This window comes from Somniosus microcephalus, chromosome 2 (assembly GCF_052327205.1).
Source record: "Somniosus microcephalus isolate GS21.2 chromosome 2, FLI_Smic_1.0, whole genome shotgun sequence".
Classification (NCBI taxonomy): Eukaryota; Metazoa; Chordata; class Chondrichthyes; order Squaliformes; family Somniosidae; genus Somniosus; species Somniosus microcephalus.
This window is the reverse complement of record NC_140988.1, coordinates 322,979,392-322,999,267: the sequence shown is the minus strand read 5'-3', so window position 1 is coordinate 322,999,267 and position 19,876 is coordinate 322,979,392. Positions and strand designations below refer to the sequence as shown.

General features: G+C 44.2%; 1 protein-coding gene across 6 annotated transcripts in view; it reads left to right on the top strand.

Moving 5' to 3' along the window:
• wdr7 (WD repeat domain 7) overlaps positions 1–19,876 on the top strand; it is an 836,682-nt gene that overhangs the window by 584,932 nt on the left and 231,874 nt on the right. Inside the window, exon 25 of one of the 6 annotated variants that reach the window (XM_085974500.1) lies at positions 3,046–3,609. The exons of the other annotated variants lie outside the window; for them this stretch is intronic. Coding sequence (XP_085830626.1) covers positions 3,046–3,106 — 61 coding nt within the window. The 3' untranslated portion in view covers positions 3,107–3,609. Of the gene's footprint in view, positions 1–3,045; positions 3,610–19,876 lie in introns of those variants that run through there. 6 annotated transcript variants of the gene reach the window in all.

Genomic DNA, 19,876 nt, shown 5'->3' with positions numbered 1-19,876 from the left:
CGGTGGGGGGTGATTCTTCATTTTCTGGGTCAACAAAGAAAAACATAACAATTTTGCTTTGTAGGGAGGCTGAAAAGTCCAAAAATTTACCTCAATCCTCAGAGTTCCTGGCGACAATCCAGGACTGGACCACCAGCTCAGTCCATATCCACAACCTGGCAGTCAGTACATCTGCTTCCACTCAGCTCAGTGGTCACCAATGGATTTCCCAGCGTATTCTAGGCAGGTCTAGTGTCCTCGCCCCAACTACAACCTTTCCTATGCAGCTGACCATGTTTGGGCTGTGTGGGAGCTCCAAGCTCCAACAAGGCCAGGGGAAGACCAGGCCACGATGTATCTAGATCACAGCCTAATTTGTGCCCCTTCAGCCACACTCCCACCAATATGTATTTAGGGCCAGTGTGAGAGCTTGAGAGAAGCTCCTTTATTGCAGTCCTTGTTTTGTTCAGTGAAGTGAGGGTTAAAGAGCAGTTTAAAACCCATGATGTTCAGGTCAGAATTTTACCCCTAGATGGCGCTTTAGTAACTGCATTGAAAGATGCATCTTAAGGTTGAATGATTAAATCCTAATTTTCTCTCCCTCTCCCCCGAGCACATGCACTGCTAATGCCAGTATGTATTGGTAGAATGAACCTACCCCTTGTCTGAATATTTGTAGAATATTCAGGCGGAATGAGGTTTAAGTGCTCTTTTTTCGGGGAATAAAGTCCTCTGATATCTTATACCGTCTGCAGGGTGAATTGATTGTGAACGTGAATCTTCATTTTTAGCGTCAATAAACAAAACATAACAATTTTGCTTTTTTAATGCAGAAAATTAACCACAATATTTGAAAGATTTTAAAATTCAAAGATTTCATTTCTAGAAACACTATTTTCCTTTTTAATAAATTGGAAAAACAACATTTATTCAGTAATATAATGCAAAAGGGTTATGGGCACCTGATACCCGAGAACAAGGAGGGAAAAAAGTCTAATTTTGCGGGGGGGAGGGTAGGGATTGTGAGAACACCAGGATTAAAATCATGTGAGCATTTATGAAATGTGTAAATCTGTTGAGCAATGGAATTCATTTTTTTCAGTAATTTGAGCTACTTCATAGGTTGGCTCATAGGATCAGCTGCTCTGTTTTTATGAAATGTTTGCACTGAAGCTGATGATTACGTTATGATTACAGCATCAAACCAGCTCCCTATTAGCCATTTACACTTTGCTTTGAGCCCGGCAGTGTTGTGAGCATCAATAGGAAACCTTTAATGTTGTGCATGATCTCTTAGAAAAGCAGTAATGAGCATAGAACAAGTAAATGGCAGACTCTTCAAAAATTGCGACGCTGGCCTGGGATTAATCGAGCTTGCATGGATCAGGCTATTCAGATCTATGAGACAGCCGTTGTGGTTTGAAACCTTTTCGTTTAAATCAAGTACACAATGTACTTGTACATTGCAAAATAAAACTAACGTCTGCCAAATAATATGCTGTATATTTAATGCTATAAGAATGTAAAACGAATCCAGTGATAAATCAGCGAACATGTTGGCCTAGAAATTCAGTGGCGCCGCGCCTGTCTTACAGGTGCAAAATGGGCGCCTAAACATCCTATATAACCGATGGAGGACATGCGCTCATTACGCGCTGGATATGCGCCCCCTGCCATACTGGTAAAGGCAGAAAAAGAGGCGTCCCATGCTTACACCTGAAACCGGTGTTCATACTTTGCATATGCAAATAGGGAGCCTCATTCCTGTTTGAGGCCCCTTTTGCAAAATTGGGCTGCCATGAACACAGGAACCGGGCTACATGGTCTCAATGAGGCCTAACCGCAGTCCTCAAAGGAACTGCTGGAGGCTGTCACCTAAAAGGTGTATTTTTAAATAGATTTACCTGAATGTGGAGTCGGAAGGTGCAGGGTTGTTCCTCCTGGCTCCACTGCAGTACCGAAGACAGTTGGCCCCGCCTGCCGCCCCCACCCCCCGCCCCGATAGCCTCCTCCACTCTCCCTCTCCCGATTGCACCACTTCCTCTCCTGATTGCTTGCCCCTCCCTCCCGATTCACTCTGCCTCTCCCAATCGCCCTGCTGCCATCTGATCCCATGCCCCTTTGCCCAAGACCTACCTGAGGGCCAAACTTGAAATCCTCTTCACTGGAGAGCTGTCTGGGGACACCCAGCAGTTGTTTGCAGCTCACCAGTCTTAAGTAAACGAGTTCCAGTTTTGGGTGTGCCTTCGGCCTACCCGTTCCCACGCAGGAATTGTTCCTTGTGCCCTGTTCACGCCAGGCAATTTCTAGGCCCATTCTTTTCCACTTTTTTAAAAAATGACAAAAATTGGGTGTTTTGGTGTAGTAGCTATTCTTTTAAATCTAGTCACAGTCCATAGGTGTTAAAAAAAGACTGCAGTTCAAATTCCTGTAACAAGCTCATTTTAGTGCAATGCTGCAAATTTTGTTGATAACAGTTTAGTGAGAGGAGTTAAATCAAACATTAATAATGCAGTGTCATTGGTTCAGTTCATATGTGGATGATTTTTTTCTTTACAAATTTGAGTAATGAGATACACAAAATCTTGGTAACTTTTTTTCTGGGATATAAAAGATTTTGAAAATCAGAGAGAGAAAGGAACTCGTCAGTTTGAGACCCCTGAAAGAGAGGAAAGAGCGATTTGACTTGCCAAGAAACAGTTTAAATTTGTATAGGTTCCTACAGTGGTTAAAAAAATGTAGGAAAAGAAACACTATTTTTAAAGTTGGTTATAAAGGGTTAGCTTAATTCTTGGAGTTGCAATTTTTGAAATAATTTTGTCCACTCACGGGGCTCGATTTTGCCAGGCGGGATTGGAGGCGTGTGAGGTGGTAAAATCGCAAAAAATGGCGGGCGGGCCCCATCCCGCTTCCGAGCAATTTTTCCAAATGCGTGTTTTCTGACCCCGTTTCCATCCCGCCTCCAAGAGGCCGGATAGGCCCTTAAGGCCCTTAACAACCACTTAATTGCCTCTATAATCTCATTTTGAGAGGCCTTTCTGATTTTACGACTTTTCCCACATCCAGCACGTCTCCTCTGGAACACGCCAGTGAATCCTGGCGGCCTCACAAGTGGCCTGCTTCCTAACAGCTGCAGCTCCACCATTAAAAAGGAGTTTTCATCAATCATCATTTGCAGGTGGCAGAACTTTGTTGTCTCAGGTCTGGAGGAACTTTTAGCAGGCATACCCACAGCACCACCAACAGCAGCAACAACAACAGGAGCGCCAAGCTGCTGCTCACCGCGGTGCCTGAAGCTGCACAGGCCAGAAGGCGCCAGCGTGCGACCACATTGCTGCCCGGGATGCAAGGGATGCACTCATCCTGGCCAGATTTGATTAGCCTGCACAATCAAACACTTTGGCCTCGCACCTTCTTATCAGACCATCGACAATGGCCAAGAACCTGCGGATTTCTAACACTCTGACCACCATACAGACAATTGCAAGTCGCCCTAAGCCCTCAATGTGGAAGTCCCATTAGCGAAATGACACACGCCACAACTGCAACAGTTTGCCATCAGAATTTTTTATGACAATAAGCAACTGATGGCTTTTCAAAATTAAACACAACATTACACCCAAGTGACTATCCTTGTGACTACTTGTACATTATCTTCCTCTTACGCGTGCTCCTACGTGGTGCTTCCCCTGTGGCTTCAGCAGATGTGGAGGCCCCTTGCTCACTTTCTTGCTGCTCCTGTCTCGACACCTTTGGCGGGCGTCCTCTGGGGTTGCGAACCTGTGAGGGCTCAGCAACAGTCTGCTGCTCCTGCAGCTGTGCAGGGGTTGAGACGCCGATCTCAGTTGGGTGGGGACTCTGGTGGGGCTCTGACCGAGAGCTCTGCAGTGGCATGGTCATGTGAGCACTTGGAGAGGAGCCCCCACTTCCTCCTTGTATGACACCAACATTCCTCATGGGTCAGCCCCACTTCAGAGCTAGCAAGTGGCTGGACAGCACCTTGCTGCACTGCAGGGGGGCCATGAGGACCCGTTTCTGCACTGGAAGTCCTACTCCAGAGGACTTGCATGAAGGCCTGGTTTGCATGCTCAATAGCTGACCATCGCTCCTCAAGAGATGTCAGTCTATTCTGAACAATTACCATGTTTTCCATACCCTGGCGACTAAGCTCCTCCATGGACGTAGCCATCCTCTCCTCTACCGTAGACATCCTCTCCTCTACAGTAGCCAGCCTTACCATGGTGTGGAGATGCCGGTGTTGGACTGGGGTGGACAAATGTAAGAAGTCACACAACACCAGGTTATAGTCCAACAGTTTTATTTGAAATCACAAGCTTTCGGAGCGCTGCTCCTTCGTCAGGTGAAGTGAAGAGATGCATAAAGACACAGCTTATATAGTCAGAGAATAATGCCAGATGATTACAGGTAATCTTTCTAACTGCCATTTATCACACCTCGGCAGAGAGATAATCACAGCAATCAAAGGTGTGAATGGTGTCCAAACAGGTTAGTCAGGAAAACATTACATCAAAGAACAACGAGGTGGGGTCACAAGGGGTCAAATGTTGCAGATGCTGGGGTCTGTATGAAAAACAAAAAACAGACAAAAAACTTTTTTTTTGCTGGAAATCACAGCAGGTCCGGCCGCATCTGTAGAGAGAACAAGCCAACGATGACTCGAGTCTGGATGACCCTACGTCAGGTGGGGTTACATGTATCGTGACATGAACCCAAGATCCCGGTTGAGGCCGTCCTTGGCTATCAGTTTCTGCTCTACGATTTTGCGTTGTCGTGTGTCTCGAAGGCCGCCTTGGAGAATGCTTACCCGAAGATCGGAGGCTGAATGTCCTTGACTGCTGAAGTGTTCCCTGACTGGGAGGGAACACTCCTGCCTGGCGATTGTTGCACGGTGTCCGTTCATCCGTTGTCGCAGTGTCTGCATGGTCTCGCCGATGTACCATGCTCCGGGACATCCTTTCCTGCAACGTATGAGGTAGACAACGTTGGCCGAGTCACATGAGTATGTACCATGTACCTGGTGGGTGGTGTCCTCACGTGTGATGATGGTATCTGTGTTGATGATCTGGCATGTCTTGCAGAGGTTGCCGTGGCAGGGTTGTGTGGTGTCGTGGTCGCTGTTCTCCTGAAAGCTGGGTAATTTGCTGCGAACGATGGTCTGTTTGAGGTTAGGCGGCTGTTTGAAGGCGAGTAGTGGAGGCGTGGGGATGGCCTTAGCGAGGTGTTCGTCGTCATCGATGACATGTTGAAGGCTGCGAAGAACATGGCGTAGTTTCTCCGCTCCGGGGAAGTACTGGACGACGAAGGGTACTCTGTTGGTTGTGTCCCGTGTTTATCTTCTGAGGAGGTCTATGCGATTTTTCGCTGTGGCCCATCGGAACTGTCGATCGACGAGTCAAGCGTCATATCCCGTTCTTACAAGGGCGTCTTTCAGCGCCTGTAGGTGTTCATCGCGTTCCTCCTCGTCTGAGCAGATCCTGTGTATTCGCAGGGCTTGTCCATAGGGGATGGCTTCTTTAATGTGGTTAGGGTGGAAGCTGGAGAAGTGGAGCATCCTGAGGTTGTCCGTGGGCTTGCGGTAGAGTGAAGTGCTGAGGTGTCCGTCTTTGATGGAGAGTCGTGTGTCCAAGAATGAAACCGATTCTGAGGAGTAGTCCATGGTGAGTTTGATGGTGGGATGGAACTTGTTGATGTTATCGTGTAGTCTTTTCAGTGATTCTTCGCCGTGGTTCCATAGGAAGAAAATGTCATCGATGTATCTGGTGTATAGCATTGGTTGGAGGTCCTGTGCAGCGAAGAAGTCTTGCTCGAACTTGTGCATGAAGATGTTGGCGTATTGGGGTGCGAATTTGGTCCCCATGGCTGTTCAGTGTGTTTGGGTAAAGAACTGGTTGTCGAAGGTGAAGACATTGTGGTCAAGGATGAAGCGGATGAGTTGTAGGATGGCGTCTGGAGATTGGCTGTTGTTGGTGTTGCGTACTGAGGCTGTCGCAGCGATGCCGTTATCGTGGGGGATACTGGTGTAGAGTGCCGAGACGTCCATCGTGGCGAGGAGTGTTCCTAGTTCAACTGGTCCGTGGGTGCTGAGTTTCTGTAAGAAGTCTGTAGTGTTGCGACAGAAGCTGGGGGTTCCCTGTACGATGGGTTTCAGGATGCCCTCGATGTATCCAGAGAGGTTCTCACACAGGGTTCCGTTGCCTGATACGATAGGACGTCCGGGTGTGTTGGCTTTGTGTATCTTTGGGAGGCAGTAGAAGTCTCCCATGCGGGGAGTACGTGGGATGAGAGCGCGTCGGATGCTTTGAAGGTCTGGATCGAAGGTCTTGATCAGTCTGTTGAGTTGGTGGGTGTGTTCTTTGGTCGGATCTGCGGGTAACTGTCTGTAGTGTTCCTGGTTGTCCAGTTGTCGGTATGCTTCTTTGCAATAGTCCGTTCTGTTCTGTATGACGATGGCTCCTCCTTTGGTTTGATGACGATGTTGCGGTTGGTCGTGAGAGCGTGGATGGCAGGTGACATTCTGGACTGTCTTGTGAGTGCAGCTGATGAATCTGGCGTTGATGCATCTCCTGACAGCTTGAGCATACATGTCAAGCTTAGGGCAGCGACCCTCCGGAGGGGTCCAATTTGACTCTTTCTTCTTCGGTTGCTGCACTGCGGATCCCTCTGTCTGCTGTTCTGGATCATTGGTTGTCTCATTGGGTTCGCTGCTGACATCTTGAGATTTGTGGAAGAATTCCCGGAGCCTCATTCTCCTGATGAATTCCTCTGTGTCTGCCGCGAGACCGATGGGGTCCATTTTGGTGGTGGGGCAGAAATTGAGCCCTCGGCTGAGAACTTCAATTTCGTCTGGTTGAAGGGTGTGGTCGGACAAGTTGACGATGGACTTCCCTGTGGTTTCAACCGTGGTACCGGGGGAGGCTTGGTTGCTGCTGCCGAGTTTCTCAAGCTTCCTGTTCTTGGTGTGCATGTAGGCAGTGTAGTTCCGTTGCCTCGTCTGTTTGGCGGTGTCTCATAGCTGGTCTGCTGTGTCCTGAGCACAGGCTGAGAACATGGACTCTATCTCGGTTTCGAGGTTGCGGCGTCTGCTGTAGAGTTGGTGTACGAGATGGTTGAGGAGTGTGCGAGAGGTACGACGGCAGAGTCTCTCAGCATTGTCTGTGTTGTAGGTCAACTTGAGTGGGTTCGTGATCTGTAGTCCTTTCGGGATCTTGTCTGCTTTCTTGCATCTCTGTAGAAACTTGATGTCTGTGTCGATATGCGCGATCTTCTTGGAGATCCTCTCCACTTTGAGCCGGCAGTTTGTGGTGTCGATAGTAGCCATGGTGTGGAGATGTCGGTGTTGGACTGGGGTGGACAAATGTAAGAAGTCACACAACACCAGGTTATAGTCCAACAGTTTTATTTGAAATCACAAGCTTTCGGAGCGCTGCTCCTTCGTCAGGTGAAGTGGAGAGATGCATAAAGACACAGCTTATATAGTCAGAGAATAATACCAGATGATTACAGGTAATCTTTCTAACTGCCATTTATCACATCTCGGCAGAGAGATAATCACAGCAATCAAAGGTGTGAATGGTGTCCAAACAGGTTAGTCAGGAAAACATTACATCAAAGAACAATGAGGTGGGGTCACAAGGGGTCAAATGTTGCAGATGCTGGGGTCTGTATGAAAAACAAAAAACAGACAAAAAAACATTTTTTTTGCTGGAAATCACAGCAGGTCCGGCCGCATCTGTGTAGAGAGAACAAGCCTTACCATGGAGGTAGCTATCCTTTCCAAGGAGGTTGCCATCCTTTCCGTGGTGATGCGTTCATGCGCCAATGCCTCCACAAAGGCTCTGCTCATGTTAGCGACGGACTTCTCCATTCGCTCCACACTCGCAGCGACCCTGGAGACAAAACCTGCCAGAGACTCCTGCACCTGTTCCTAGAGTTCCAGCATTGCTCTCCTGGATGGACCCAGAGGCACAGGTCGACATGCAGCGGAGCCGAGCTGGGAGCATCCTCTCCACTGCGACGAGGACTCTCCACTGATGTCCCTGTCTCCACCATCTGCTGATGCTCACTTGTGAGCTGTGAATACACCAGGTGACAACTCTATGTCCTGAAGGTCCCACCGAGGTATGAGTGCCTGCGCTGGTGCAGGGTGCACTTAATTCTGCTGACAGAGTGCCCTCAGCGGTTGCAGCTTCCTCAGGCTCTTCCTCCTGGACAGTGGGGATGGGGGCTCTCGATGGTCCTGTGGGAGAGTAAAGGAAAGAGAGATGTGAGGTAAAGGTTCCATGCACATTGAATTGTGCAGATGATCATAAGTCAATCTGTTAGAGCATCAGAATCATTATCAGTCACTCATACAATATCAATGAGAGAGATGCCAAACTATTCTGTCACCAGCTTGCTGCGACGCGCCCGCCTGTCCGTCCCCCACTTGAGAATCCTCCTCAATCCTGGCAATTTCCAGGGCCGCCGCCTCTGAGGTGGTGAGCTGGGCTACTGAGGGTGGCCCTCCTCCTGTCCTCGCTCTTTCCCTCTTATTGTAGGCTCTCTTTTCCTGCAATGAGGGACACAAGTGGAGTTTGAGTGAGAATGAAGGAGTGAGTGTAGAGAATCCATAGCATAGATGCTTAGAAGGAGACAAAGGGCCCTCCCTGTGTGTTGCAAGTTGTTGTCATTGCGTCACAGTGATAGGGAGTGTGAGGGCTGCATGGTCGAATAGTTAAGTGAATGTGACCATAGAGAGAGAGGGAATGGGTAAGGGTGCAGGGATGCAAGTGGGATGTGGAGGAAGAGGTTGGCAAAGCAGAGTGCTGGTGAGGAGAGGTGATGGGGATCAGATTGAGGGTGATGAGAAAGTCATACTCACATTTCCTGTGCGGAGAAGGTCATGAAACCTCTTCCTACACGGCAGCCAGGTTCTGCGGCACACAGAGATGGAGTTGACCTCCTGGGCCACTTGCAGCCACACAGCTTTAGTCTGTTGTGGTGGCTTTTTTCTCCCTGAGGAAGGGAAGAGCACCTCCTTATTAGATCTTGCTCCCTGCACCAGAGCTTGGAGGGAGGGCTCATCAAATCGAGGTGCACACTTTTGCTTGCTGGTGGACATGGTCGGTAAATGAAGTCCTTCATACAATGTCCAAAGAGTTTCCAGTCTCCAGAAGAAGCAAGGCTGCTTGCAGGCGTTAAATCCAGCAGCACTGATGATGTCATCGGAGGCGACTTTCAAGAGGGAAAGACTAATTGGGCCGGGGTTCCCACACACTGGAAATCAAGTGCCGAATTCGGCGAAAATCGCACTTTTTTCCCACTTCACATCAGAGTAGGGGTCCTGACACGAAAACCACCTGACACGCCCCAGCCCAACCCCAATGGCAAAATCCAGGCCATGGTGTTAGGTGGAAGAATGTCTACTGTAAATATGTAACTATATTGGGGCTTTTACCTATTTGCTGGTATATAAGTTTAAAATATCAAGCAAATTTATTGTACAACTTAGAAAAGGCCCAATGTAATGCTCTACCTCTTCCAAAGACTGGTATGATACTTATGCAGGCACAGTCCTGTAACTGAACAAAATTACCATTGGGTTTCCTGTTTGCTTCCCAGGTTCATTACTAAAATGTTACCTAGTTCTCAAGGCAAGGATATAGACTCTCAGCGGTATAGGGTGTTGAGACTTGTGCATAAGAGTGATCTAAGATGTGAGGTGAAATAATATAGACTACGAAGGCTAGGAAAGATCCAAATAATTTCTTTTTATAAATAAAAAATCTTGTTACTGTATATTTATATTTAATCTGAATGTATACAATTTAGGATAACTATTTGGTGGTGTCTGAGATCTGGAACTAGCTGATAAAATGTACAGAATTTACTGAAACATGGCGCACTAATGTTAATATGGGGATGAGATGTCAATCCAACACCAGAATGTGTTATCCCAGAAATTAGGAAGTGAACAATCAACTAGTTGTAGATCTAGATTTTCAAGCATTAATCCTTCTACCAGCATAAACCTATTTTGGGTTATTGAAAAAAAAACTCCATAATAGCACAGGCTTTACACTGTTCCGTGTCATCTGTCATTAGAATGGTGAATCAGTCTGGATGATGTAAAGCGTGCATGAAACCATAGTGTTAAAAACATTTGGGAACAAATTACTCATGCAGCAAAGTAAATCAGTGGTCAGCCCTTGGAACCGTTCTGAGAGCTTTTCTATTACCACAATAGCTTATTAAGGCTCTTTTGAAATTCAGTTTTCATAACCTATTGTTATTCCTAGAGAAATTTTAATTGATTTCCATAAAATCCTTTACAGATCCTTGTATTAAATACAAATGGCCATGTCAGGACACTACTTTGTAGCAGATACCAGAGACCGTTTACTGCTGTTGAAAATGTTATAATTGCAGATATAGCTATAACCAGGAATGAATTATTTCTTTTTTTGACTAGTTTAAATGTCATTTCAGATGTAAATTAACGTGTTAATTAAGTGTGTAATGTATTTTATTGCTGTTTTGCTTTAGCATTAGATCGAAAGTATTTCTGTTTCTGATCCCTTTTACTCATTGAAATATTTACCTTTTTTTTTCCTAAAAAAAAAATGTATTCGATATTGCAGCTCCATTCTACCTGTGGCCAAATGAAGCAATAAGAGAGCTCCATTGCTCTGCCCACAGAATCAATACTTCACACGTGTAAAAATCAACAGTAACACGAGTGAAATAACACTTAACAGTCTGCAGCAGTAGGCAGCTGGAGATAGAAATTCCTGCTCCGGATTCTGCAAAGAAACACAGTTGTATAAAATGGACAGAGCATCTCATCGGCAGACAGTTGCTGATGCAGAGTTTTGGCTCACTACAGTTGCCAGTTATCCAGCTTTTCAGTGAGCAAATTTTCTAAAATATAAAGCAACATCAAACATTCGATTTTCCAAATGTTCTCTTCTCTTCCCCCCCGCCCCCCCCCCCCCCCCCCCTACCTTTGGCATCGAATTTTCTCATCCTGAGATCTATTTAAATGTAATCTCAGATGTAAATTGATTTGCGTAGCAACAGTTTGAGTTTCATTTTACTTCTGCTTCGATTTAGTATGAAATAGTTTTCCACTATACGCCTTAAAATGTTTTTCTCAGGAAAAGGGATTATATAAAAGCAATTTGTTGTCTATGATTTTGGATATGGAGGTATTAATTATTAAAGTTTTCAGTACATTTTCATTAGAAAAGTAAATCTCATAACTCAACATATTATGTCACCTCCTGTTTCTTGTGCAGATTTGAATGAGGTAAAAGTGGGCAACCCATCTTTCACTTGTGTGGAAGGTATGATAACTCACTAGTATTTGTATCTGTTGGGAGTTTTGTCTTTCCCTAAGGTAGCAGGATCACCATAATGCATATTAATGGTGAGAAATTCTAAATTTAACTTTGTGTAGGATTTTTTCTTTCTTCTTGCCCAGTGTGGATGCCCAACCAATTAAATCACTTGGTTTAGATTCTATGTCCCTTACTTGGAACAGAATAAATTATTTTTAAACTCGGCACAAATGTTAGCTCTTTAATGTAGAACCAGCTTTTAGCAAACAATCCGAGAAAGCTTCCTGTAATATCACCCATTTGGGACAACAGTTTGGCATATTTCTATAGGGTTTAAACCAGTCCATGTTACACTGACTGCATAATTTATACATTCCAAACATTTTAATACTTTCCTGTCCCTGAAAAAAATAAGATACCTAAATTGTAAGCGCCTCTGTGATACAACAGTTTTTCTTCCCACAGGAGCTGAAATGCCAATCTTTCTGCAGTATCTCATAGAGCCAGAACATTCCATCCCAGCTCTTTGGCACTTTGTCTGTCTTCCCACAGCAAGCAATATATTTTGTTAATCCAGCACTGAGAGTCATCAGGAGGGGAAAATTGAGCCAGTGCCCAGTTTACTTAGCTCTTACATTGGCTAAGATACAGCATGAACAGATAGGATGCCAGAAATTAATAAAATAACATTAATATTCATGCAGCTCCATACATAATTTGTTGACTGTAAATATGATCTTCAAGGTTACTTGTTTCTGCATTCAAAGCCCAATATTTGTTTTAAGGTGTTTCTTAAGTAGAATTTTTGTTTTTGTTTGAAATAGGGTGTACCAAGACCTTCCCATCAAAATTATCAATAAAATCTGCAGTTTTGCACACAGTATTTTGAATTTATATGAACCATTAGCAAAATCATTGGCTTGCAAGTGTTAGGTTCTTGTAGCAATTATACAAGCACTAAAAGGAATAAAAACAGCAATAAATATTAATGAAACAAAAGTCTGGAAATCGCATGGCAACATAAGCTTTAGTAGACAGCTTTAGAAGCTTAAATGAGATTCAAAGAAAAAAATACTATCCAGAATGCCAATGTTTTTAATTTGAAAGCATATGAATTAACTCTCTTGTTTTGGTGATTTGTGACATACTACCGGCACCGATTGCTCTCTCTTGAATGAAGAAAACATAAAGTACAACTTCATTGAAACCTACTTTTCACCGTAACAGGACTTTGTCTTTCAAGAGTATACTATCTAGGGTTACTTGGTTGAAATATTAAGGAATTATTGGTAAATTCAACGAATTGAAATATCTACATTTATCGGCATCAATGGTATGCAAGCTTGCTCTGCCACAGAGTAGGAGAATGTGTTTTTCCACCCACTGTTGCCCACACTCGGTTCATGACCAGGAGATTTGGGAGAGATTTACTTAATGGCCATAAAGCATTTTCCCATGCAGTAATGAAGGGGAGACCCAAAGGACAATTCACTTCACTGCACTCATTCACACTATGTAACAGTTGTCTCAAAAATAACAACTTGCTTTTATATAGTGCTTTTAACGTGGAAAAATATCCCAAGACATTTCAAAGAGGCGTAGTCAGGCAAGAATGAACGCCAAACCAGAGATGTTAGGAGGGGTGACCAAAAGCTTGGTCAAAGAGATGGGTTTTAAGGAGGCTCTTAAAGGGGGAGGGGGAGGTAGAAAGGCAGGAACCTTTAGCGGGGTGGTGGGGGGTGCTGGAATTCTAGAACATAGAGGCAGTTCAGCAAAGAATAGAGTCTACAGTAAAGCCCAGAACCCAGTGGAGAAATGGTCTTTGCCCGAGAAGAAAGCAGATTCTGTCGAGGACCCGACACAACATCTGAGGAGCCAACAGTGCAATGAAGCACAGTCCTGCAGTTCAACTGATAACAGCAGCAGGTAGGGATGGGCACTGTAAGCTTGAACAGGTTACCTTAAAAGACTGGGTGGCAGTCATAGCTGCTGTTGCATATGGTTTAGTCCAACAGAGGAGAGTAGTCCAGGAGCTGGTTATTACCAACCTTGGCGGGTCCGTGGCGTGTAATGTCGGTGGCGGGACCTGACCCCGCTGCTGGCTCCAGCCCGCTGTCCAAAATGATTTTCCCCTGATTGGGCTTGTTAAGCCCACACAGCGCTTTTCCTTGTCCAATTGAAGGAAAGTGGGTCTGATGACATTATTTGATAACACATCATCAGCCAGTTTCCTAAAAGGAACCATGCGCAAATTAATTTTGACATTTGTGTTGACAGTGTTCTACGGCATTGAGGTGCTGCAAACACTGACAAGCACTGCACAAAGGTGCAGGGCTGCACCCAGGCTCTCCCATGACTCCCTCCATATGGAGGGAGTCGCAGCATGCAGGGAGGTTCTTTTCCCTTCCAATGGGTGGAAGAGGCCTCCCCAGGAGATCAATGCAGTCTGGTTGCACATTGCACAGGAGGACAAAAGCAGGGATGTCATAAGGAGGACCAGGCTGCAGTGGCGCAAACCTTTCAATGATCTCAGTAGATCACAAAATGGTACTGTAAAGCCACATTCAACCTCATCCTGCTGTGCTACTCATCAGATCCCCATCACTTTGCCTTCCCTACCGTACTCCTGCACATCCTTACTCACACCAACTTACCTTGCACCTCCACCCATCCCTCTCTATCTACATTATCACTTCCCCATCTCACTAGCCACGCCTCACACTCACCCTCATCCTAGTCCAGTTGTACGAACTAACAACACACAAGGGTAGCCACTTGTGCATTTTAGCCAATGTTCATTTGACGTTTCTGTTATGTGCTGTCAAACATTGAAATTTTTATTTTCAGCATTTTGCATTCTTGGACAGATTTGTGTGAACCTTTGGAAGTGGCTTAGTGAGTTGCAGTGAATGGTGAGACATAACGGTACCCCCCGCAAAGGTCATGTGTGTGAAAGGAATGGCTTGGTCATTGTAGGGATGCTTTCTGGCATTGGTGTGGGGTGGTGCCAACCTGGCGCATCATGTAGCAGCCAGGGTGTGCAGCATCAAGTGAAGTAAATCTGGCCATGGTGAGGCGATCCTTGGCCTCCCGGGCAGCAGTGTGGTCAGGTGCTGATGCCCTCTGTCCTGTGCAGCATCAGTTGATTGCGGAGAAGGTTGGTGTTGTTGTTGGTGCTGCTGGTGTTGGGGCTGATCGTGGTGGGATTCTGAGGACCAAGGTGTGATAGTTTCAAGGGCACCGATGCTGATGTTATAGATGGCAGGTGAAGTTGGGATGACAAGCAATCTGTCAGTGGTGAGTGAGGTTGTTCCAATGAGTTGACACTGGATAGAAAGTTTACTCCAAACACTTGCAACCTGCATAAAGCTCAATCTGTCTTCCAAATGCAGTAAGCAACAGCTTCTGAGCTTGGAAAGTGAACAGATGTGAGATGGGAGCTTTTATAGCACATTTGCAGCTGTCAAATAATAATGCTGATTCAACTCCCGACCTGCTTACTTGACATGATCCCCGAGCAGCGTGGACCCTGTGGGTGACCTCGTAAAATATAAAGGTGAACTCAAAATACTTCTGAATGGGCTGTTAGCAAGGTCATAATCACCTGAACTACCTCCCCTGCCATTGCGTGTTGGGTCTGTTCAGCGCTGACAGACCCAACATCTGTGAAAGGCACGCTGTCAAAAAAAATGTTCCCACCTGACCCGCCACCGAACATGCCCGCTGACCCCCTGAAAAATTCACCCCCAGGAGTTGGAAAATCAAGTGTGAGCAGAATTCTAGCTGTTGAAGAGAGTTCTGTAAAAACACAGAACAAGCAGAGTTGGGGGAATGGGTAATGTGCTCTGTTCCAGCAGCTTTAAAAATGTAGTTTGAACTAAAATGTACCTTCTATTAGGGCCTGGTGATTTTAAGCAGTGGAGGAGCGGTGAGGTTGGTTTAGTGGGAAGGACATAAAACGGCAATGGATGTCCATGGATAAAGTTGTAAAGGCGAGGAGCTCAGTAGGGACAAGCCACTCTGGGAGCCACCTTCCTTGAAAAACAAGGGCAGCATTAACAGATGGCTGGACACTGGTTATCTTCCTGCCTCCTTTGCTGATGAATGCTATGTAACATGGAGAGAGAGAGTAACGGAAGAGAGCTAAATTTTAACAAAAGAAAGGACATTGTAGATTGTTCATTTCAATGTTCACCTTTTTTTTTAACTGTTGCAGTTCCAACCAATGTGTTGCTTGGGGTCACTCTCAGGAATGCAGCACCATGGAATGATTTGGGGGAGGGGGCTGCAGGTCTGTATTTTGCCATGCAGTGAACTCCTACTTTCAATCGTGCCACAGTGGAGAGTTGTAAAGTGCAGGCCAGAATTTCCCTACAGTAAGAGAGAAATTCTGTCAGGACATCAGTCCAGCAAAACAATTCAGTTTTAACAGGGATCTTTCACTTGCTATATGGAAGCTGGAATATCCAGCTTCATAATAGCATTCTTTTGCTAAAATGCAAGAAAAAAGATGGAAAACAGCACTGAATCATAGCTAAGTCAATATCTCACAGCCAGACTAACTATCACTGTAGGGTTAGAGACCCATGACGCAGCAGTTAAAATGGAGGCAGACTGTAAATAACCCGTGAGCTATATTATAAATACCACTAGACTAATACAAGTCTGTGACTTTTACTCAGTGGATATTGGCTGGTATAGGTAATTTATCTAGATTCCAATTTCCAAGCCCTTAAAATACTTACATGCCAATCTAGAAAAGTAGCAAAAACTGACTTACAGCTTCAAAAAAAAGTCACAGTCCTGAATATTAGGCCTATGACACATGAAGACAAGGACTTAGGATGAAAGTGCAATGGGACACAGGTTTATCATAGAATCATACAGCCCAGTATTTAGTCCATTGTGCCTGTGCCATCTCTTTGAAGGAGTTATCCAATTAGTCCCAATCCCCTACTCTTTCCCAATAGCCCTGCAAAATTTTCCTTTTCAACTACTGTATATATCCAATTCCCATTTGAAAGTTCCATCACCTTTTCAGACAGTGCATTCCAGATCATAACCACTTGCTGTGTAAAAAGATTTTTCCTCACCTGCCCTCTGGTTATTTTGCCAATTATCTTAACTCTCTGTCCTCTGGTTACCAACCCTCCTGCTAGTGGCAATCATTTCTCCCTATTTACTCTTATCAAAACCCCTCTTAATTTATCATAACTTAAGATGCAGATATACCCAGCAATAGGAATAGATTTTTAAAAATTACTAAAGTGGGTGTGAGTGCTGATATGAGATTGGTTTTTGAGGGAGATCTGTGAGAACGCCCCCTAGACTTTTGGGATTTTTAACATTTCATTTGGGGCAGTTCCGGAAGAGTTACAGATATTTTAGGTATGAAAATAAAATTAGTTTTATGAACTTCAGTACATTCTCGCAGTATGGACTTCAGTACATTCTGGCAGTGTGGGCTATTATTGTCCACAGTCATTTCTACCCTATGTTGTTCGACTTACCTGTACTGGGAATAAAAATCATTGCCCATCATCATTAAAAAATCTAAAAATGCACAAAAAATAGTTTGCAGGACTGGGCACAGAGTGTGAAATTTTGTGCTCTCAGGTACACTTGACTGACTATCTCCAGTCTGAGATTTGCAATCTATTTTACTATTCCCTGGCGCTGTTGACTGCTGTAATGGGGACGGCATGGGCTCTCTCTCCCTCTCCAGCTGCTCCATGGTAACACATTGACCTCCACCATGGGTGCATAAACAAACTGAAAACAGCTTTCAAAGTTGCATAACCAGGCATTGTGACAAACACACAAAGGAAGAATTTGTAGGGCTGGGGAAAGAGCGGGTGGAATGGGACCAATTGAATAGCTTTTTCAAAGAACCAGCACAGGCACAATGGGCCGAATAGCCTCCTTCTGTGCTGTATGACTCTATAAGCTAATGGTTGCATCGCAGTAGTAGACTATGGTAAAATCCTAAATATAGGAATCTTAGTGTATTTTTTTTAATTAAGTAAAACTCATCACTTCAACTCCACTCCCTACTTTATTTCTAAGCTTTGGAAGTGCACTGATAGGAATGTTAAACTAAAGCTAGTTAATGGATTCACACCAGGGAATGTATTTCTTATCTCAAAAAAGCAACTGCAGCTTGTCTAGAAGAAAATAGACCTTCACAAAAGACTATTGCCAGATATGCTGAGGAAAATTCGTTTTTGAAATCATCATTTTAGCAGCTAATTTGTTATATATAAGTTTTATAGGGACACATCTGTAATTGTGATTCAGAAACCAACAGCTCATCTCAAAACTTTTCTGCCTCAAATTCATGTGCGACCAACAGTGGAAGAAATAATAGTCTAGAATTTGCTGGAGCGGGTCATCTCGCGTCATGCACCGTTAGTAAAAAGAATTTTCCTCACCCTTCAGCTCAATTTTTGTGTGCCACAAATTGCTGGAAGTGCGAGCTGATAACGACGTGGCGCGGGCAACGAGGCATCTGGGACCTTAGTGAACGAGGGGACCAACAGTGTATCCCCTTAACCAATGATATTTAAGGATAGAGAAAGAAACAGGAACAACAGAGAAGGAAAAAGGGTGAATTAGTGTCAAATTCAGTACAAAAAGAGAAATGAAGAAAGATTGGATTAAGAGAGAGAGAAAAAGAGACATAAAGGAAAACTAAGAAATACATTTTTTAATTTTAAAAACCTCTAGGAACAATTTCCTACCTGCAGGAAAGAGACGCCACAGTTTCAATTGTTCCCTTTCAGGACTGGAAAGGTTGAGTGGCATTGCAAAAATGAAAATCTCGTCATTAAAAGTGTCCTTACATTTTTAAGTACCAGTCTGAACTTTCCGCAGTGAGTTTAATTGGTTTTAACAGCGCAAATGCAGCTGTTTCTTGAAACTCACAAGAAGATTGATAGCGAGCTCCTGTTTTCACGAGTCTAATGGTGGAGCGGCGCAAATCGGCCAGCATATCTCTGCGTATCTCTTCCTCGCCACAAATTGCTGGGTTATTTACGCACTAATAAAGACTTCTCATAGCCTCTAATCCTACCTTCCAACTGGTCTAATTGTTTATGTCGATAACCTCCAATATCAGTGAGACATTGGGAAGCTGGCACATGAGTTGAAACACTAATTGTCAACTTCAAAAGCTGACCATAGGCACGTATGGAAATATCAACATCACTGTTAAATTTTCAACACTACGATAACAGTTTGTGTAACAGAATAAAATTATATATTTTGCTCAAACAGGAAATTCTGCAAAAAATAAGTTGTGGGTCACTGTATTTGTGTAATTCTGCTTCAGAATATCCATTACAGATGGTGAAAATGTATTGTGTATTTTGAAAATGGTGTTTGCCATTCTATACTTAGAGGGTTAAAAGAGATTGACTTGCACTAGGATACATGTTTTATTATAACATTTTTGATTGTTGTGAAAGTGAGTTATATAGAGAGAGGAGAAGGACTGGTGCAACTTTGAAAATACAGTTTCACTGTTTTGTCTGATTGATAGCCATCAGACATATTGCAAATCCTCAAGATACTTGCTTTCTGAATTTCGTAGTTCCAAGCAGATTTTTAAAAAGTATAGTTTGAGTTTTAATGCAGGGCACTATGGCAAAAATGTACATTTCAAGCAATAAAATACATCACCAACTCATACATGCCAACCTAGAAAACTAGCAAAATCTGGCCAACGGCTTCATAACTGACAACTCAAGAATGGCCCTGACGTGAAAACAAGCGCACAGACTTTGTAACTTAAGCAGTCAGTGTACACTACATTCCCTCCCTTGTATTGCAGGAATAAAAAAAAAACAAGTACTGTACTTGAAAGCCTGAAGGGGAAATCCAAATGTTGCAGGTATAAAATTGGTAGTGCATCTCTCTGGGTGTCTGGGGGCATTAAAAATGATTTGCTTTGGTTATTTTAAGTATGTATATTTCATAAATATTTGATTTTTACTTTAGTAAAAACAGAATTATATTTGGATTTTCACCGACCGACCAAGCTGTCACTTTGTGTGGGAGAAATGGGTTTTGCTTCCTGGGACACTGGCACCAGTACTGGGGCAGGAGGGAGCTGTTCCGTTGGGACGGGCTTCACTTGGCCAGTGCTGGGACTAGAGTCCTAGCGGATCATATAACTAGGGCTGTAGAGAGGGCTTTAAACTAACTGGTGGGGGGGAGGTTCCTAGAGAGCAAATAATAAAAATGACAACAGAGAAGGTAATAGACTTAGGTAGCAGTGGGGAAATTAAAACCCAGAGCGTGTCAGGAAGGGGCAGAAGGTATGGAGTAAAAGGTAAAGTAATAAAAAGGGCAAAAGCAGGAACTAAGTGTCACAAAACACCTTTGAAAGTTCTCTATCTGAATGCACGTAGCATTCGTAACAAAATAGACGAGTTAATGGCACAAATAACTACATATGGGTATGATCTTGTGGCCATTACAGAAACATGGCTGCAGGGTGACAATGCCTGGGAATTAAACATACCAGGTTATTTAACGATCAGGAAGGACAGGCAGGA